Source organism: Acanthochromis polyacanthus, chromosome 23 (genome assembly GCF_021347895.1).
Source record: "Acanthochromis polyacanthus isolate Apoly-LR-REF ecotype Palm Island chromosome 23, KAUST_Apoly_ChrSc, whole genome shotgun sequence".
Taxonomy (NCBI): Eukaryota; Metazoa; Chordata; class Actinopteri; family Pomacentridae; genus Acanthochromis; species Acanthochromis polyacanthus.
The window spans coordinates 13,860,360-13,881,847 of NC_067135.1; the positions used below are offsets into that span (position 1 = coordinate 13,860,360).

The 21,488-nt window shown below is 40.1% G+C and overlaps 2 protein-coding genes and 1 long non-coding RNA gene across 3 annotated transcripts in view; 2 read left to right on the forward strand and 1 right to left on the reverse strand.

The window, feature by feature from the left end:
- Positions 1-8,450: 8,450 nt before the first annotated feature.
- On the forward strand, positions 8,451-11,794 carry pnp5a (purine nucleoside phosphorylase 5a). Its single transcript, XM_022187907.2, has 6 exons — positions 8,451-8,691; positions 9,366-9,535; positions 9,618-9,721; positions 9,918-10,093; positions 10,247-10,437; positions 11,097-11,794. The coding sequence occupies exons 1-6, from the start codon at positions 8,669-8,671 to the stop codon at positions 11,312-11,314; spliced, it is 882 nt and encodes a 293-aa protein (XP_022043599.1). The 5' UTR covers positions 8,451-8,668; the 3' UTR covers positions 11,315-11,794.
- Positions 11,543-21,488, reverse strand: part of capn1 (calpain 1) — a 35,383-nt gene continuing 25,437 nt past the window's right edge. Inside the window, exons 8-22 of the mRNA XM_022221177.2 lie at positions 20,587-20,672; positions 18,971-19,045; positions 18,461-18,621; positions 17,690-17,850; positions 17,422-17,433; positions 17,127-17,338; positions 16,093-16,132; positions 15,941-16,006; positions 15,766-15,823; positions 15,531-15,595; positions 14,888-14,956; positions 14,609-14,687; positions 14,389-14,505; positions 14,200-14,258; positions 11,543-14,089 (exon numbers count right to left, since the gene is read on the reverse strand). Coding sequence (XP_022076869.1) covers positions 14,063-14,089; positions 14,200-14,258; positions 14,389-14,505; positions 14,609-14,687; positions 14,888-14,956; positions 15,531-15,595; positions 15,766-15,823; positions 15,941-16,006; positions 16,093-16,132; positions 17,127-17,338; positions 17,422-17,433; positions 17,690-17,850; positions 18,461-18,621; positions 18,971-19,045; positions 20,587-20,672 — 1,287 coding nt within the window. The 3' untranslated portion in view covers positions 11,543-14,062. The remainder of the gene's footprint in view (positions 14,090-14,199; positions 14,259-14,388; positions 14,506-14,608; positions 14,688-14,887; positions 14,957-15,530; positions 15,596-15,765; positions 15,824-15,940; positions 16,007-16,092; positions 16,133-17,126; positions 17,339-17,421; positions 17,434-17,689; positions 17,851-18,460; positions 18,622-18,970; positions 19,046-20,586; positions 20,673-21,488) is intronic.
- On the forward strand, positions 16,024-16,568 carry LOC127532312 (uncharacterized). Its single transcript, XR_007939690.1, has 2 exons — positions 16,024-16,165; positions 16,404-16,568. It is a non-coding gene; the product is annotated as an uncharacterized LOC127532312 (long non-coding RNA).

A 21,488-nucleotide genomic window follows, 5' to 3' on the forward strand; every position in this document is an offset into this window, starting at 1 on the left:
CAATATAATGAAACAATTTTGCAACCCGGACCTTTAATTGCAGTGTAAGCAGGGTTCAGAGCAACTGGAGCTCAGCTCAGTGTTTTGAAGCTTTCCACTGGCGCTGAATTAATACAAATTTATCTCTTACTGGATGGACTTTTCAGAACATTTTTAGGATATAAGACATAATCTAATCCTAGGTTTAAACTGAAACCTCAAAATAATTGCGCATTGTGTCCAAAAATCAAGGTTAACAGCACATAAAGTGTTCTTATAGTGTGCAAAATTTTAAAAGTTCCTACAAGGAACACATAACGATGACACTGAAACTCGTCATACTGTCAAGAAACTACTTCTGATTTGCGCCATGAAAAAACAAAGCCACTGCAGATGTATTGCGGCAGGCTTTATTTATTTATCCACAATTAGTCGTTGGGCTTCAAACTAATGTTATCCTCACTGCTGCTTCTTTAATCACATGGATTTGAGTTAGAGGACACCTTTGGGATATTTTCCTCATTATACAGCTGTCAGGTCATATTACATAAACGTATGTGTCTTTGCCCAGTTTGCTTTTAGTCGCTGGCATGGCACCTATTCTCAGGGTAATCAGTAACTTCAGCTGTGCAGTGTGACGCCTGCTGAATTCAGCTGTGCAGAGAAGGAACTAAAGTGATAAACTGTCGGATCTTTCAGCATTTCAACCCATATTGTAAAGAAGGTCTGCAGGGCAAAGTCGGTCTGGTTCATGTTTTTTTTTTTTTTTTTTTAAATGGGGCATGAGACCTCAGTGGGTCAACCTTGTATGCTCAATTTGTAAATGATCAATCGATATTCAGTATGAGTGAGGTGGGTTTAGCTGTGGCTACTGTTTGCTTGGAGGGGCACAGAGAACAGAACAACATATTTTGTACAGCTCTAAGTAAATGTAAAGATCAGAAAGGTTAATCCAGGTCTCTTCTGTGACATTTCAAAGCTAAAACAAATATGCTTCATGTGAATTTTAACCTGATCTTAACCCTCTGAAGTCCAAAACTCACATATAGGTTTGAAAGGTGTGTGCTCTCTTTTTAAAAAATCTCCAAAATGACTTAACGTATCAGAGCCAGAAACTATAAAAATAGAATGAGTCATCAGATTTTCAATTTTATGTCAGTCTAGGAACATATCATGTAGAAATGTGATCAAATCAGAGCTTAAAATCGCAATATTTCATCGACATCCTTTTAATTCTTCCTGTCTCGCTCCAAAAATTGCTGAAATTTAACACAAAACATTCTCAACACCACTGAAAATTACGACTGACTTAGCTGCAACTAACAGTCACTTGATAAACCTTCAACCTAGCTGAACTGTAGGCTGTGTTTGCATAGAGAAGATAGCATGCAAAGAACGTCAAAAATAACAGAATTACTGTATGTAGAGACACCAGTGATGGCAACTACTCTGGGCACTTAAAAATGCTATGCATGTTGATCCCAAGTTTTCTCAATTTTCATAAAATAAACAATGTAAGAAATTCCAATTTTGTTTTTCATGTATTTTTCAAAATAATTAAGGGCATTACAATGCACAAAACACATTTTGACATCTCTATGTTTTCAGCCATGGTTCTGCTTTTTCCACAAACATGCAAGAATTCTTCCTGCAGCCACAAATGAGCCCACAATGAGGAAAAATGTGACGGCAACAGAAAAATAGCAGGAAACTGTTTGGGGTCCTGAGGGTTAAAACACAACATGAGGAGTAATGTGATGAGCAAATTACAAGATAAGAAAACCTGCTACACATTGGACAAAGAACAGTTGTGTTGTGTATCTCTGCATGTGTAAACGACTCGTCCTGTCACCGTGTTCTCGTAGGAACAAGCTGCTCTTCTGAGGGTCGTTCCGTCAAAACAGATTAGAGGTTAAACTACACAATGCCACTCTTACTTCTATTTTTATATTTTTTAATAGAAGTCATATTACTCTCTGCACTGCCTGAAGATACCACGGTCCAATTATCACACTTTCACTTCTTTTATGATTCCTATCCACGTTGTTTTCTCCTGACTACATCCTCGTATCTACTCTCAGATGTATATCGCTTTTGATGGAAGTGTCAGCTTAAAGAAATTGTAAAATTGTAGAAATTTGATCCCCAAAAATGATCACTGCTCATTCATACAACTGAAACTCAAACATATGCTTCCTCAAGTCCCCAGCTATGCACTCACCAAGTGTGATCAGATGGATGGTTGTCAAGAAAAGTCAAGAACAGACACACAGATTGACATCCAGATAGAGATTCCTTTATTTAAAGTTGAAATAAGAATGAGAAAACACTGAGGAATAGAGTGGAAACACCGTCAGAGCAGAAGTGGTCCAAGTATTGATCCTTGTGGTATTCCTCATGTGACTTCTGTTGCTGACAGGATAATCAACTGATGCAAATTTGTTGGTATTTGAATGAAGAAAGCCAGTCCATTGTCTGATTTGAAAAACGAGACAGATAAAAAATTATTATCTCTGTTAATCATAACGTTTCAAATGTGGATGCCCTCCATCATCATTCAAAAGCAGAGGTGAGCAACAATGTGGCCAACAGTCTAAGCATGAGTTTGCAGTAACAAAAAGTTCTCATTTATCTCAAATTAGATAAGCAAATGATGTCATATTTTACTCAGTCATGTGTTTTGATTTTTGCTTGAGGGGCAGCAAAGTCTTTATGGCTCTTTATCTTTACTCCGTCAGACTAATACTAACAGGATGAGTCTGAGATCCCCAATATCAGCAGAAATGTTCAGTTTTCAGAAACTTTTGTGGGTAGATTTAGAACTCTCTGTGTCTTTCTGTAGCAGGGACTTAACTCACAGTGCCTACAAAAAGTACTAATCTCTCTTGGAAGTTTTCTCTTTTATTGCTTTTTAATGACACTCAATATAATTTACAAAAAAAAGACTCATGTCAAAATGAAAACATATTTCTACATAATAATGTCCATAAAAAAAAAAACTAAATTTAACAAGAGGCTCGATGAAATCATTTCATGTTACTTAGGATCCTTTTCTGAACTATATACATTCCCTAGATTTTTTCCACTGTGTTGGTAGATTGATACATGTAATTATTTACTTATTTCTTAGCAGTTATTTTATTTAATATAATTTATCTTATCTCCCTTCCCCCATTTTCTTTTCTTCTTTGTTTTATTTAACTTTTAATTATTTATTTTATTTTTAAAATCTATTTATTTACGGATTTCTAGTATAGAATTGCTCTTTTTCATCAATTTTTATTTAATTTAATTTTGTGTGTGTGTGTGTGTGTGTGTGTGTGTGTGTGTGTGTGTGTGTGTGTGTGTGTGTGTGTGTGTGTGTGTGTGTGTGTGTGTGTGTGTGTGTGTGTGTGTGTTCTGAGCATTTGGCCTGGCAGTGGGTGGGTATGGTGCTGACATTCAGATGGGACAATCAGTGCTTTTTCTATATTTCTAAACTTTGTGCTGTAAATCACACTGTCTGTCTAAAATGTTCAAAATGTCCTAGAAGTAAAGCTGGAAATAAAACTTAAATTGAACAACTGTGTATTTATTTACTACCTTCAAGTCAGTTATATGGTAGATGCACCTTTGGCCACAATTACAGCACTGAGTCTGTGCTGAAAGGTCTCTGTTATCTTTGCACATCTGGACACTGCAGTTTCACCCCAGTCTTGTTTGCAAAACTACCAGGTTGCACAGAGATTGTACTCTACCTTCATAAGTCTTGCAGGGCCTGCTGAGAAGCATCCACACATCATGATGCTGCCACCACCGTGCTTCATGGTGGGGATGGTGTGTTTGTGATGATGTGTAGTGTTTGGCGTCCACAACATATAGTATCTAGTCTGATGGAGAAAAAAGCTCAATTTTGGTGTAGTCAGACCAAAGGAAGGTATGGTGAATGTTTTTATAGGAACTGTATTTTCAACTCCCCACATCTGATAAATATCTTCATTAATGTGCAAGCTTCTCAGGGTTTCTTTTAGAAGAGTCTTGAGAAACATTATTCTGAACATTTCAGCTGACTGTAATAACAGTGGGATGGGCAAAATGAGTTGCTTTAGTAACATTTCTTCATAAACTCACTGGATACTAAGTTTCCAAAGCATGCTTTCTTGTTTTCTTCACATGTGGTTATGACCAAATGTTAATCAGGTTTTTCAGAGGGGTTTTACTTGTGAAGCAGGATTCACCAAGCGTTGGATTGTTCACTAATAAGGAAGTGAGCTGGGATTAGACCGTCGTGAGACAGGTTAGTTTTACCCTACTGATGATGTGTTGTTGCAATAGTAATTGCCCTTGTGCTGCAGTCAAATAGCCACAACTCATTGGCTAAACCAAAGGCGTGTTAGCTATAACTGAGGGGAGGGGCGAAGAGGTCAACGGGCCAAAGACTTCCATGGGCTATCAGACAAGGTTAACAACTGTCTGTAAAAAGGGCAGGAGATATGGAGTGGCCAGAACCCAAACAGTGAGGTGGTTGACTCAGAAGGAAGTCAAAACACGCTGAGGCTGACGACTGTCCTCTTACATTTCAATGCTTAACAACAACTCAAGGTCCAAAAACATCAGGATGTATGTTGTCTTGAATCCCTGTGTTTTGGTGTTTGATGTTCACTGTGACAACCCTTAGGTGGCCTTTGGCCTGTATTTACCTGTGTAATCTCACATAAGTTACCGACAGTTAGGTCAATATTGACTAATGTAAACTTGCTCAATGATTATAGGTTAACTCTCACCAGACGTTTTTTTTTTTTTTACTGTTGGTTCATAAAGTAATGTACCATTATACGAAAAAATATAAATGTGTTATAGCCTTTACTAAAGAAGCCCAGTAAAGTGGACTGGGGTTGTTATGTAATATTTGACAGTGACCGGTAGGATTTGCAGCAGCATCAACACATTTTCTACTTTTGCACAAGTCCCAGGCACTTGGTGTTCCCGTGAGCTTCAAAACTCTAATTCAGAGTGAATTAGCATTTTTTTTCTCACAAGGATGATTGATTTTCTCAGGAGCAGTTATTCAATTGCACAGATATCAGGAGATTACAGTAAAAATAAATAAAAAAGTAAACAGCCAATATCAAAGTAACAGTTGTCATGGCCGTCATGTGGGTCCTCCAAACACATCTCAGTTGGCTAAAACATGGACTTTAATGTGGTGCTGATAGTGTTTTTTTCTTTGTTAAAGGCACTAAAACTGTAATTAAATTGTAACTTGTGTTTTTTTAACTACTTTCTCCAAGTGCACCTCAGTGAATATCACTTAAATGTCAAATGATTCAATCTCTCATTTCTAAGTTGACATGTAGGGCTTTGCTCCCATGAGAAATCAAAAACAGGTACTTTAAACAGAATAACAAATGGGAGTCTCTGCAACCGCTCAGACAGTGTGAGGGACGTTGCATAACATCGACCTCTACGGACAACATCCGATACAAATCAAACAAAAAAGAGGCCTGATAAATACAAGGAGCTCATTCTTTGATCAGATGAGACATAGGTCAATTTATTTGGCTCAGATGGAACCCCGGATGTTTGGTGTGAAGCTGTACAGGACTACCACAGTAAATGCATAGTCCTGACAGCAAAGCATGGACGTGGGAGCGTGGTGGTGTGGGGCTGCTTGACTGGAAACAGTGTTGGGAGATTGTAGATGCAGCATGAATGCATGTGGATACCCCAACAATGGCTGCAAGACGGTTGTTAGTCTGCAGAAACTTGACAGAAGAGGAATATTTCAGCATCAAGGCGATCTGAAACCCTTTTGGGGTATTTTAAAGAGAAATGTGGAGTCACACACACAAAGGAGCAGAATCTCCATAAATTTGTGCAACACTGAGAGTCTGTCATCAAAAGTAAAGATCCATCCATCCTCTATACACCGCTTTATCCTCACTAGGGTCGCGGGGGGTGCTGGAGCCTATCCCAGCTGACTCGGGCGAAGGCAGGGGACACCCTGGACAGGTCACCAGTCTGTTGCAGGGCCACATACACAGACGAACAATCACACTCGCATTCACACCTACGGGCAATTCAGAGTACTCAATTAACCTCAGCATATTTTTGGACTGCGGGAGGAAGCCGGAGTGCCCGGAGAAAACCCACGCATGCACAGGGAGAACATGCAAACTCCATGCAGAAAGATCCCAGGCCCACCCCGGGATTCAAACCAGGGATCTTCTTGCTGCAAGGCGAAAGTGCTAACCACTACGCCCAAAAGTAAAGATGTATGTCCTAAATATTGAAAAAAATAAAGATGTGAATCTCATATTATAGAGTAAAGCAAAACTGTTTAGGCAGATACCCTGTTCAACTTAGAAATAATGCAATTACTTTACGGTCATGCAGTGTCATTTGACATTTAAGTGATGGTGCCCTTCTGTTGTATACGGTAAATAATCCACTTGATTGTTCTGGAGCAACAGTGTTTGGTCAGCTTGTGATTATTAACTCCCCATATGACCTCAAATACCCTCATTTAGAACTCACACGGGCCTTCCTCAGATCTTCACGATGCAGCATTGTTGCACATCATTCTTGTACACTTCTCCTTCCTTTGTCACTTTATTGTCATTGTCCTGCAATATCTATAAAGAACTTCTTTTTTTTCCATGCCTAAACTGCATTTTTCCGGTCATACTTGTGGACCTCAACTGTAGTGTGACTTTAAATGCAGGACTTCAACTTGCAGTGCAGTCGTTCACATTAGGATCTTGATTCTTTGATTTTATTTAAGGACTTGAGACCTTTTTCCACCACTAGGAGATCAGCTATCTCCTCTCTGCTGCTCAAATGTGAAAATAAATCTGCTGATCTGTGTCGTTCTGCTCCTTCACACGCCCCTTGAATTTGTTTCCATCTTATGGCACATCGATTACAGGATGTTCAGTCCAGGTGATGTTCCTCGTGATTGTGCGTGTTTGTGTGTACACTTGCAACATGTACAAGTACAATGTGTAACTGTGACCCAGCAACATGGATTCAGTGCATTTTTACGACTTAATGGATTGTATTGTTTCTCATTTACAACTCACGCACAAACATGTGGGACTGGGTGAGTCATGCACAACTGCCAGTGAAGGATCTTCTTTGAAACAACGCACAGTCTGAGTGAACAAACCATCATAAACATGCCTTGATTTGGGTCCTTATCTGGAAGCATTGCTTCAGAGGTGGATTATGGTGGGTAGTAAATTAATGCATGTAACAGTTTGTGCTCTCCTGCTTTATCAAATGTCTTTTTGTGCTTTTCAGAATGTGACAACACAGCACAAGAGAGCAGCAGCTGATTGCACAAAAGAAACAAATTAAAAAGACATTTAGAACCACAATCGCTTCTGATGTTTCTAAAAAAAATACACATTGGAAGTAATCATGCAACAATTTAAAAATATAAATGTTATAGACACATAATTTTAGTGAAGTGAAAGCGCATTTGTAATTATTTAAATCGACTATTTTTGTGAGATTAAAAAAGATTAACTTGGGATGCAAAATGTGTCCTTCCAAAGTGATATCTTATATAAGATAGTTAAACAGACAGGCCTTGTTTCATCCAGTAGTGCAACTCCAAAGATGTTTAAGTATCTATAGATCATTTATACATTATTATATATATTTTAGTTTTTGAGCTTATTGAGCTGATATGTAAATTGTATTTTTTTTAAGTGACCATGTAGGTAATATTAGTCAAACTAAATATTATTAATAGTAATATTATTGTTGTCAGTGTTGTTGTTGATGCATGAAAATACTAATAATCACAATAATACCAATATTATCATTATTATTAACATATAATTGTTTATAGATTCGTTATGAAACAAATAAAACAAAATAAATGAGACATTGAAAAGAAATGTTAATTTTTGATCAAATTAGAAGAATATATGTGATAACATTAGGTTATGTATGATGAGAAGTCTCTATAAACCAGTAGTTGTTCTACATTGCTCTGTAACTCGTATGTTTTGTGTTAACTGAGCATGCGCCAATTTCTGGAACTATATGTACACACTCCATCAAAACAAAGTTTTTTTCTGACTGATGACGACAACAGCAGCAACAATCAGGTGGATTCAGACACACGTGATGCTGGAAACTAAATATTTTCCAACCAAAGCTGCACTGATCTGCCATCATATCTGATTTTGCATCTGGGACAATAACCGGAAGGGTAATCAATAAAGAGAGCAGATTGATTATTTACTAACATGAACTGATGAGTGGATGATGCCAAAGCTGTGATTTCCTGCTGAACATTTTCAGTAAAGATTTACAGTGAATGTGTCTTCTGGAAACAAGGAGGGGAGAGGACGTCCAGTTAAACATCCACGTATGTTCTGCTGAAGGTGTGTCCCAGAGCCAATGAAGCTGCCGCAGCTACATGCGTCATTTGGAGGAGGAGCGCAGTCTGCGGGCTTATAATAAACCCGGCGACTGCGCCTCTGACACAAGAACAGAAGACTTCAACAGGACTGAGCAACAGAAGAATAAAAACATTCTAAAGAAGATTTTTTTAATCGTTTTCCACCCAGCTCTATTATAATATTTCATTCAGGCTCGCAGCTGCTTTGATTCCACTTTTTTTCCTCTTTGGAACTTGTGCGCAGCCACACTTGTACTTTTTTCTTACCTCAGATACTTCATTCAATCTTCAGAAATGTTTCCAGAAGCCAACAAAGGGTGAGTAGACTGTTGAACAGACTGTGCTCTCAGGTTTTCTCTGACCATGCTGCTGAACACATGGTGCCTTCATCGGTGGGTTGGGACGTTGAGCAATAAATTTGGCTGAGGGCCAAAATATTACGCACATGCTCTGAGCAGCAGGGACTAAGTGAAAAACCATTCTGCCTACAACTTCAGTGCATCTTTCACAGTGAAGTAGGAGTTACTCTGCTGAAACTAATATTTTATTTAATTAAAGGGATTTAAAAAGAGCAGCCAAGTGAATGTGAAGTGGATATGGCAGGCTGTATATCTGGAGGAATGTGTGTATGTGTGTGTCCTGTTAAAAGTCATACCCTTATTAGTCCTCAGATTGGGCTTGCTGCCCAGAAAAAAAGCTGCTGTACTGTAAGTTGATAGTAATGATCACATCACATGTTACTAAATGAATGAGGGGGCAAGGAGAAGCCACAAAGCTGATCTCGGTAGCAAGACGTGGCACAAAGATGTGCAAAAAAATCCCAAAATACAAAAGTCACTGTCAGATTCTTTATTGTTGATCAGTTCATGGTCACTGTGTTTCATTCCCAGCTTGATTAAAAAGTTTTTCCCATCATTTGAAGCCAATGAAGCCCTAATCTTTGTGTTCAGTTCCTGGAGTGTCATCCTGACTTTATTTTCATGTCATCCAGCTACAGCTACGAGGACTGCAAGGCCACTGCTGATTGGCTGCTGGCCCAGACGGACGTCCGACCCACGGTGGGCATCGTGTGCGGCTCAGGGCTCGGAGGTCTGGCTGACATGTTGAAGGACCAGGTGGCCTTCAACTACAAGGACATCCCCAACTTCCCACAGAGCACTGGTGAGACAGCAAACCTCTCAGGTTCAGGTTCTCCACCTTAAACTCCTCGTCTTTACTGACTGGTTGTATTTGCTTCTCGCAGTGCACGGACATGCAGGACGGCTGGTGTTCGGCACCTTGAAGGGACGGCCGTGTGTTTGCATGCAGGGCCGCTTCCACCTGTACGAAGGCTATCCAATCCAGAAGGTGAGTTTGTCCTGCAGAAGTTCCTATGAGTGCACTCTTGAACCCAACTTGGTTTGACGTCATTAAAAATGCAATGTTAGATGTAATCCGTGACCTTTTAAGAAATGCTACATATTCAGTCATGCTGCTTGAAACCAAAGTGCCTCATGAGTGATTACATAATGTCTTTATGTATGGACTGTGTGTGTTTCTTCAGATCACACTGCCGATGCGCATCTTTAAGCTGCTCGGGGTTGAAACGGTGATGCTGACTAATGCAGCCGGAGGCCTCAATCATGACTTTAAAGTCGGAGACATCATGATCATCAAAGACCACCTGAACATGCCCGGTTTCGCAGGCAACAATCCACTGGCAGGACCCAATGATGAGAGGTACATGTTGTTCTTCTACAGTCTTTATAATGCAGACATTTAAGGATGTGTTTGCGCAAGTACAGTCTTGCAACACCAAACCTGGCAAACCTCAGCAATGTTCTTCCTGATTTCTCCTTCACTGACTGGTTTTCTCATTCCGTCCTTTGGCAGGTTTGGTGTGCGTTTCCCCTGCATGTCCGATGCATATGACAGAGAGCTGCAGCAGCTGGCCATGGACGTGGGACAGGAGCTCGGTTATGGAGACTTCCTGAAGGAGGGCGTCTACTGCGTGTTGGGCGGACCGTCATTCGAGACGATTGCTGAGTGCCGCATGCTGCACAAACTGGGCGCTGATGCTGTCGGTGAGTAGTGTTCATGGACACGATGTTGATTATTAACCACCAGTAGAGAATATTTGAACACAATTGTATGAAGAAGTTGGATATTTTCTTAGTTTTTAGTTTTCTTGTGTTATCAGGTAAAATCAACCCTGGCAGCAACTTCTTAGGCATATCAGACAGAAAAATGACATTAACAAATAGCTGTAATCTGGGCATGCGTAAAAGTTTAGAGCATGGTTTTGCATGGAAACACTTCTCTCAAAGCTTCATTAGGCAAATTAGAACTTGAAGACATGGCAGGAACTGTCATGAGGAGATTATGTGAAATCTTCAAACTTTGCGGTAACATCCAGCAACCATTGGTTTAAATATCTGAAAAGAAGCAAATTGAAACACAGTGAAAGGCATTTATGAAGTGGGGAAGGATTGGATTTGCTTCATCAATCAACAATTTGCCAAACCATTTGCATGTGACTCTTTGGCAGCAATGATTGAACCTTTAAAAGTTGCGTCAAAGAAGTTTTTTTTTGGTGAAAATGCACATTATATGCTCATATATAGTTTTGGTACAGCTATGGAGACTTAAAGCCTTACATCACATGTCATGGTTTAAGTTGTAAAATGACAAATTTAGCTCTTTCATCCTCATGTTTTAACGTGACTCCTATTTCTCCTGCCAGGCATGAGCACGGCCCACGAGGTGATCGTGGCGCGCCACTGCGGCATGCGCGTCTTCGCCCTCTCGCTGATCACCAACCAGGCGGTGATGGATTACGACAGCGAGGAGAAGGCCAACCACGAGGAGGTTCTCCAGACGGGGAAGCAGCGAGCGGAGCAGCTGGAGCGGCTGGTTTTCACCATGGTGACCAAGATCGAACACAACAACAACTTCGCCTAAGAGATGCTTTAGTTTGGTCTTCTGGTACAACTCGAGGACACTTGATGTGGTGGCCGTTAGTTGCTGTCGTGCCAAAGAAAATTCCACTTATTTTGTCTTTTAGGTGAGCTGTGTTTTTCTTGGGTCAAAAGATGATGAAAAATCTCACCCTGATGTGTATGTAAACTGAAATAATGCACACAGCCTTTGTTTTCATGTCACTCTGCCCAATATGACCAACATTCCTCCACTGAGCAGCTCCAAAACAAAGTAGCTTCTCAGTTTTTTTTTGTTTTTGTAAATAAGCTGTATTTGTTCTAACTTAAAATATGTGATCAACTTGTATAAATGTCTGCAATTTAACTTAACAATGAGCCTAAATCTGCTGTAAAGAGCTTAATATTATGATGTTGTTGAAATGTGTACATTAGCAGACTTATGGTATTTTACTGTGCTTGTTTTTTTAATATGACTTGTTACTAAAAGTACTATTTATTACGATGTTTAGTTTGTTTGTGTGGTTCATTTTAGTGCAGAGGGGAGTTATTTTTGATTTATACACATTAGAAATGGCTATCCTCTCCTTTGATCGACATACTCAGTGCAAATATAAATCAAAGATGGATTCAGAAAGTCACGAAAATCTCCCAATGTTTATTCTCAAAGTTGAACCCATGTATTGTATGATGAACAGGTTCAAGGGAACCCAGAATGTTACTACTGTAAACATTACATAAGGTTACATAAGCTTTAACTTGCAAAAAAAAAAAAAAAAAAGGATTTGGCAGTCACATTTGATGATAAGCAAATGTAATTCTTCCATTTACTTCAGACAATATGAAAAAAGATTGAATATTAATCGGCAGAACAAACAGTTTTGGCATTTGAAGCACTCTTAATGTCTTGTAGATCCACATACACGGAATACTGCTCTTCAAATACAACTCTTGCTCCCTCCAGTTTAACAGAAGTTAGGCAGGCAGCAGAGAACATGTCACATTTCACAACGCATGCACACAAAGTAGCCATCCGTCTTGCATAATTGTTAACCTTCACCTAAAATATTGACATCTTGTTCCCTTCAAAAGGAAAGATTAAGCAAGGTTGACGCGTCCCTTTTTAACTATGAAATCTAGTTGCAGCACTTACTTAAAAGGCGAGATATTTTTTTTTTCATATTTTTTTAAAAACAAGTCTGTAAAAAGTGCCATGCATAATGATAAGCCCGTATGTATGAAACAGGAGTTGGGTTATAGAACACATTCTCTATGATACAGTACACCGCCATTGTCTCTGCAGAAACTGCAGGGGCCCAGTAAAGCTTCAGGAGCCCTCAGTGCTGAGGTGAAAGCAACGTTTGGCACAAGATGTAAACAGAAAGTGTCAGGCCTGCAGCAGAGGACCTGCTCGCGATCGATACGCACATTCACACAGACTGAATGTTACATGGAGTAGGCTGAAGAACAAGCCTGAACAGCTGGCAGCTCTTCACTTGGACCACATATGGCACCGACACTGTGATAACTGACAGGCAGCGACTTCTTTATACAAAGAATAAGATTGAAGCGCAACGTCCTGAAGATTGTCCTCAAGCACAAATGATTGACTTCTGCAGATCAATGTCACCAGTTAAAACTGAGTGCCTATTATGTATAAATTTGAACACAAACTTCATCACTAATGAGTCATAATTGATGGCTAATTCTAAGTGGATCACTTTAAAAGGAGGCAAAAATCAAGATTCAGGATATTCACAGTGGAGGCATAAGTAATCTTCTTGCTTCAGTTACAGAGCAGTGGTCAGCAAAAAACACTACTTTGAAACTGAACTGGCAAACTTGAGTAAACCAAAGATGGACATCTGGCTGACATTAAAGCTATTCAAGCTCTCAACTCGATTATTTTGATGAACAGGTTTGTTTGAAAAGAAAAAGTAGAAATTGTCTGATTCAAGCTTCTTAAATGTGAATATTTTTGGTTTCTTTGCTCTTCAATGACAGTAAACTGAATATCTTTGGGTTTGTGCACAAAACAAGACATTTGAGTTTGCCATCTTGGACTTTGGGAAACAGTTTATAGATCAAATAACTAATCGAGAATATAATTAACAGGTAAATGAACAATGAAAATAATCTTTAGTTGCAGCTGTAGCTGGCATGTACAAAAAAAGAATGAATGACTATCATTTCGAGGATTAAATGGAATCAATAAACCAGACTGAGGAAAAACTAATTCTGCTGAAGACACAATGTGAAGATGAGTAGTTATGCGATTTTCCCTCTCACAATTTATGTGATTATTTGTAGTTCAATTTATTTTACATGCCATTATTGACTATTTTTAACCATAGCTTTGGTCCGTAGCCGTCCTTTAAACTTTGACTACAGCTTGGCGAAGGAGTCATATAAAGCTACCTTTCCATAAAACATACAAGTTTGTCTCCATTCACTAAAATTTAAACACTACATGTATTTTTGCTCTGCCTTCAGAAATGTTTGTCTCGGCTCTCTGTCAGTGCTATCACAGAGCTAACAGCTAGCTTCTTTCAGTTGGCAAAACAGGCGACAAATGAAGGATTGGCACACGATTCCAAAACAGGCACTGTAAAGATGAATCCCCAGGTGTCCTTTAAAGCATCAGACGGCCTCAGCACCAAGCAACATGGAGGAGAGGAAGAGCTGGAGGAGGAAAGGCACTTCTGAAAACAACAGATAACTGGGCCTGGAGCTGCACCAGGACGCAGTGCAACAGCTGCAGAGTCACTGGTTTCTAGGCAAACATGGTCAGGGTGATCCACTGTGGGACAAGGAGAGAATGGGAATGAGAATAAATCATAAGCACTGCATGCACAGTGTATATGAATCTGTATGAAAAGTAAAGTTTGGGGAGGATTTGCTCAGTCGTACCTGAACGAAGTTTAGGGCTATTTCCCCGTCTGCATCTGTGTCCATGGTCTTAAAGGTTTCTGCAGAGAGACAGGCAAGGAACAAGCTGTGTAGTGGCCCTTTTGCCTCTTTTTATTGCTACTGAAATGAGATAATAAGCAGGTGAACTGTTGCTGTAAGGCGCTAAAGGACTGCAGCAATGCAACTCACTGAACATCGTCTCCAGTCTGACCAGACAGGTGACAAAGTTGTCAAAGTCGACCGCCATGTCGTCCTCCGTGTACCGCAGGATGATCAGCTGGAACAGGTGGTTGGTCAGCTTGAAACCTGAAGGAAAGCGGACGACTAACTCGCAACCCAGCAGCAACACTTTCAAAACTGCCTCATCTGTCTGTAGCTTTTCTGGTTTTACCACTAAAACGAACTGTACCTGCAGATTCAAGAGCCATCCTCATCTCATAGGAGCTCATGGTGCCCGATTTGTCCAGGTCAAACTGCCTGAATATAGTCTGACATAGCACACACACATGGAGAAAATGACGTAAAAAAGAAAGGAAAATGGAAAGGAACCAGGAGTTAGACGTCAAACAAAAACAGTGAACTGGCCCGCTGTCAAAATAAAGCAAAGTGTGACGCAAGAACCGTGAATCACATTCAAAACCAATATTTAGCCTGACTCCCTGTTTGACCAATCAGTGCTCAGTCTCACCAGGTATCGTTTAATCTTTTCCCAGAGGACATGGAACTCAGACAGGCCCAGCTTACCGCTGCCATCGGTCTGACGGAGAAGTTAAGGACCACGTCAAGGTCAGTGGATGAACTTTTTACAGCATTTTAAAGCTCACAGGAGGTCAAAACTCCAGAGGGAAAGAGAAGAAGGACTCAAAAAGACAACAGTGAGCCTGTTTTCTAAATTTTTCCAGTGTCCTAGATCAGCGATCCTCAGCCACCGGGCTGCAGACCAGCACAAGACCATTGGTTGTTTGGTATCAGGCCGCACAGAAAGAACAAAAACTTTTTATTTTACTTCCGGCAGAGTGTGCAGGGTGTTTTATTTTGAAAAATGACTAGATGGCTTTCTTGCATTTGACTCAAAACAATTGTCTCTGGAGAGCTTCTTTGAAAAGAGGAGGAGAATCGATGCTGAGACAAAAGAAAAAGTAAATATATATTTAGCAATAAAAGCAATTTTATTCGTTTGGGACACTTTAAAAAAAAAAGATTATGTGCACAATGACTGGTCCGTAGAAAATTGTCTTGCTTGAAACTGGTCCATGGTGCAAAAAAGGTTGGAGACGGCTGACCTCGATGTTAGAACAATAAAAACTGAGCTGATAGAATCTGAAGGATACATCCATGAGGTTTATCATACTGCGACAAGCTTCTTTTGTGAAGCCGTCTGTCTTCAGGTCTTTATCTGTTTTCAGCAGGAAGAAAGCAGAAACAAGGACAAGAACATATTTAACAGTTTATACGGAAAAACCTACGACCAAAATGGGCACATGACATTTAAAATTTATAATAAATAAACTAATTCCACAAAGGCAAAAATGATAATGAAGAGAACGATTTGCACAGTTTACTAACGTTTGCTGATGATCCTGTTCAGAATGGTTTGCAGCTCTGTGACGCTGATCTCCATGTCCTGTGGTCACACGCAGAGGTCAGTCTGATTAAACCTCATCTGTTCATTTACAGTACAGTGAACCACTTCTTCTCCAAACTACTACTCCACCTCCTGCCAGTGTGACAGCAAACTTACCGCTCCTGCCAGCTGACGGAAGAGATTCTTGAAGCCTGCATCGATCTGGCTCTCATCTAGATAAGTCTGAAACAGAAATTTGCTCGATTCACTATTTCTTTAACACAGCATGTGCAGTCATGTGTTCAAAGTGTCAGTCTTCTCTCTTATACCTCTGATGGGAGCTCCGCTACAACGTCATCATCGAGTTCCCTGATGAGCAAAGAAGAAGAAAATGGAATTAAAGTATGTGCTGAAGCGATAAGCTCTTTTACTCTCTGAACCCCAAAATTTATGCTTACAAAATAGCAAAAATTACACCATTTACAAGATCAAGAAAAACTAAAACAACTGCCGGATTTTTAACTTTTCAGTGTTCCTTTAACTAGTCATCTGTGACATGATGCTCAGTCTGGAACAATTTGTCAAATCCAAGTTTAAAATTGTGATATTTCATCAAAATCATTCTATTCTGTGCACCCAGATGGCTTGGATGGCTGAGCGGACGACCCATAAACAGTGGCTATAATCCCCAATGCAGCGGTCATGGGTTTGAATCCAGCCCATGGTTAGTGACTGCACGTCTTTTACCCATGTTTCATCTCTTTCGCCACGTTCCTATACAATAAAAGCCCAAAAAATCACTTTATTCTAAGTGTCTCCTTTAAAAATATACCAAAAATTAAACATTTGCTCAAAAAAACAAAAACATCTGTGCTTCTCAGTAAAGATGTGAAGCCATTAGTTGACAGGTGACTTTTCCACTGAACTAGGCTGAACTGCAGGTTGCATTGCACAAAGTAAATAGGAGACAAGGAATTAATTGGATTGTTTTCCATATTTGTAAAATAAATAATCAAAGAAATGAAACTTCTCTGATTTTTATTGATGCCATTAATGTTATTCCACTGAGTAGATGAGATTTAATTTAAATGTGACAGGAACAAAAAAAAAAACACCAAGAAACTAGTTAGAGTTAAGAGGGTCAAAATCTATCCAAAATGTTTGTATTTCATTAGCTTTTTTTGGTCATTTGTTGCATACTGACAAACCACTGTTTTCATCACCTTATCATCACCTCATCTCAGTGTGTTTATCAGATGAATGGGTCAATGCTACACTTCCTTATACTCATTAGTTCCACAAAAGCCCTCATCTTCGCTCATTTTCCACCTCGAACATGTTGGCCACGGCTGAAGCCACTCACTCAGAGTTGGCAGGCTTCTCGGAGAAAACCCTGAGGCAGAAGTCGGCCTCTTTGTGGGGCTCAAAGGTGGAGGGGACGATGATGTACTCGCCAGCCGGCAGCCGCAACCGCGAGCTGACCTCCCGCAAGTTGATGAAGAGCTCTGAGCGAGCGCTGGAGGCGTGGGTGAGGAAAAAATCTCGCTTGAGGTGAACTCCTGACCTCCCTTTGAACTGAGATGGGAGGTAACGAGTTAGCATTAGCACTTTATTCTATTCCTAATTTACCTGAAAGTGGAAAATATATGAACTCATACCTCATTTGGAACCTGCAAGGACAACAGAAAGAACAATATTATCAATGATATGAAAAGAAAAGAAAAGATACACTAATGCTACATTGTGTTAGCTAATGGTGTTGAAAGGCTAATTGATGATTGAATAAAAGTGTGACTTTTAAAGGGTAGTGTATTTGTTTGCATAAGAAATAAAACTTCAGTCACGTGGTCAAAACATGTTGATAGGGTTTTTAAAGTGCACACGAGGTTAAGTTCAACATGCTGAGTTTTTGTGAAGAGCTCGAACCTCGTAGACGGCAAACCCGATGGTCTCCATGTCTTTGCCCTCTCGCCGTTTCTTCCTTCGGTCCTTCTGCATGAGAGCAACCAAAAAGCTGCAGTCTGATTGGCCGGGCGTGTCTGGATGCTGCAGCTCGATCTTGAACTGAGGATTCAGCCAAAAAGTTGCTGAAGACAAGATGTGAACAGGTCAGATTGTTGCTTTATTCAAGCTCTAATGGTAGTAATATGGCTTGTAATTACTTTATCCACAGGCCAGTCTGTCACAATAAATACTGAAGGACACTTTTGTGACAAGATTCATCACAAGTAGAACAACAGTAATCTAAATAATAGATTAGCTTTTAAAAAAGTAGTGCTTTTTTTAAATTGAGAAGCAAAAAACCCATTTCATACTCCACATTACAATAAATCCAGAAAGCAGACTCTCCTTCCGTGCATGTCATGACGGGGCATTTCCAGAATTTATTCAGAAAACGGGCCATTGTTTTATTGCTCACTGTTTAAATAGGAGTCACTGGTTCGCATTCCTTCAGGGAATTCATCCAAGTCTTCCCTCCCTGCTTTGGCACCAGCATGGTTTTAACATTTTTGTACTGAATAAAAAGCAAACGGGGTATCCAGTGCTCCTCAGGCAAAATTTAACACCATGAGGTTCTGACATGGGTCTGGTGAGTGGGTTTTATTCCATGAAACGCACAAAAATATGACATTATGTTTCCATTTGTCTTCCACATGTTTCTTGCACTCCTCCTTTCATCACTCTGCTCGTTCATACCTGGGTAGTTCCTGCAGCCTCCAGCAGTGCTGCCTCTCCTCCACTCGCTCTGATACAGCGAGGAGCTCCACTTCTTCAGCTGGCTGTTCTGCAGGGCGTCGGCCGTCAGGTTGCAGATCTCCAGACGGCTGAACTCACGCAGGAAGTCGCTGAACGACATCCTGAAGGGACACGTTGCCATTGTTTTTCATCACAAGTTCATGAGTGGAATTTTGTTCTAGCGCAGATAAAAAATTACCCTGGCAATTCAAATATATACATTTCGACACAAAGGTAACACAAATACCAAACAGACCAAAGAAATAAAGCAGAGCTATGTGGAAAAAATACATGCACAGTGTCGGAGCAGAGTACGTCTACCATGTTTATTCCTTCTATATATAATCACATTTTCAGCTCTGATGGCTTGAATTTCATCAGGGACTGGAAGATTCCATTTTGTTCATTTATTTTTGAGATGAAATGATTTCACACCGATCATAAGTGTCAGCATTTCAGATGTAAACTCACCAGAATTCACCGTCCTCGCTGCGGTTTTGTAGCCGACCTCTGACGGCGCGATCCACATTGTCCCACTCTCTGGAGCTGAAGATTTCACACAGAAAACATATAATGCGTAAAAATACACGATCCACTGAAAGTAAAGAGGTTATAGATGAGGTCAGTTTGTGTCAGTTCAGACAGAATTCAGGAAATATGCTGTTGCATCATCTCAGATTTTGCCCACAGCTGACTTATTTGTTGTCTGGGATTGGAAAATATTTGGCTAAATTTAGAGAATTTCACTCATTTTTTCCAATTTCAAGAGCCAATATTTCACAATGTGGAGTCTGCTGGAGACATTTAATCACTTGGATCTGCAGGAAACAATTTTGCCTGTGTCCAAATTTCATGGCTGTGGAAGCAATATTTTCGGAAGTATTGAACATAGTAACACGCTTTTTGAGGGTAAAAATACAAAAATGCCCAAGTATAAAAATGAATGCAATTCTGAAAATTCTACCAAAATATTTCACAGAGTTTAGGTTTGGGTCTCAATTAACAAACAAGAAAAGCACTCAGAAAGCTCAGTACTTTGCCAAGGCTGCTCAGTCGCTGAATGATTTCCGATGGATGAATCTTTAAAAAATATATCCCATTGGTTTCGAATGTGAAATCACACATAGTTAAAACAACAAATTACCACAAACATCCACCCTCCAAGCTGTTGTACACAAAAAGACGCTGGAATGTAAAACTCAGCAGGAGACATTATCTGTAGAACCTGAACGTCTGTATGAAATTTAATGTCAGTCCACTGAATAGATACGGACACATTTTAGCCTGGATTGAACAAATTGAACATCCACAGCCAACATGGCTAAAAATCCACAGTTAGACATCCGTGGAGCTGACAGAAGATTGATGAGGTCACATTGTTGTCCCAAACTACTCCATCCATTCCCTGTTATAACCTCCAAGTGTTAACAGCTGCTGCAGAGCAATAAATATCTTCTGATCTCTGACATACTTGGTGGTCAGTTGCATCATGAACTCACTATGTGACCATCTGACCCCAACAAGATGCTATTTTTGAGATTCAACTTCAAACTGACTGCCAGCTTTCACAACTTAATTCGGTCAAGGACTTATTATATAAGATATAATACGTTCTTCGGTCAAAGGTTTCTTGAGAACTGGCACAACAGTCGATTTTAGACATCAAAACAGTACTACAAACTGACATGGGACTTTTCTTGTATCCAAAATCTCAATGCCATACAATACACATTAAAAATCTAGAATACAGTCGTAAATTCATTGCAGCAGGGAGAGAAGAAGTGTTGAAAGTGGTCAGTTGTAGCTGTGTTGTAACATCACCAGTGGGCCAAACATCTGGGATTACATTTCTCCATCCTCCTCCACTGGCTGCTCTTTCTCTTATATTTCTTTCTTTCCAATCAGTGGGAGCAAAAAAGACATAAAAGAACTTTTGTTAACCTCTATACAAAATGCAAACTATCATCAAAGACTCCCTGAAACAGATTTTAAATTCTCTAAAGTGCCAGTCGGTCTCAACAGGAAATTTGGCCATGGGTGTCTTCTGTAACAGATTGTGTAATTTACATCCTGAGTGAAAATCCTACTTATCACTCCAGGCTCCAGTCCATTCCACCTCCCCCCATGGGTTCCTGACGCGAACCAGCTTCGTCATATTCCCTCTGTACACCACCTGAGGGCAAAGACACACATCGGAATTTATGCTTTGAATTGACTGTTGTGTGGGTAGTGGCCTGCACACAGTCATGTGTATCTGCATCAGGTTAGCCTCAAACGAGCCATAATTCAAATCACTTGAATCAAAGGAGCCTTTGGTATAAAACAGGGAATTAGAGTTCATCACATTTCCTCATGTGAGCTGGGCTTTACTCATCATGTGACACAGACATCAGGGACGTTTCAGAATCAATGATCTCTGTTTCTTAGTGAGTGGTTTAGCTTCTTATCTTTTCATTTTTAAATACAAACAGGAAAAAAATGCTAGCTCTTACAGAATAACAATGAGCAACTCATTATTCTATTGCTTTGCCGAACAACCCTATCAACTCGCAGGATGGAACTTTCTCAATCATTATTGTTGCTCAGAGGTAGATTTAGGGGTTGAATTTCTGCAATGCTACAACTTGCAAGTGTAGTAGGTTTACTCTGAGTAGAGTTTTAGGTGAGCTGATGTGCTCGAACTTCAGGGAGATGCAGGGAATCGATACATCTGCACATTCTAAAGGACACAAAAGTTTAAGGCAGGAAAGGATTGTTTTGACGTGAAATGCATCCAAATATGCAACTTTGATAGCCTAGCCATGCTACACCCATGTTTCTGACGGCACAAGGGTCTAGGGAAGCTCGACAGGGAGGGAGGCGGGCTAAAAGGTTGTCTATCAAATCCCTCTGCAGCAATTGGGTAGGTATACAACCAATCAACGCAACGAATAGGCTGACGTAGTTCCGAGAGCACCAGCGGATTGTGGCTAAGTCCCATTAGCTTCCC

Excerpts from the sequence above, each read along its gene's own strand:
- pnp5a (XM_022187907.2), top strand. The coding sequence starts at position 8,669 with ATGTTTCCAGAAGCCAACAAAGG. Across the intron at positions 8,692-9,365 it reads TTTCCAGAAGCCAACAAAGG|CTACAGCTACGAGGACTGCA; the intron begins GTGAGTAGACTG and ends CATGTCATCCAG. Across the intron at positions 9,722-9,917 it reads AAGGCTATCCAATCCAGAAG|ATCACACTGCCGATGCGCAT; the intron begins GTGAGTTTGTCC and ends GTGTTTCTTCAG.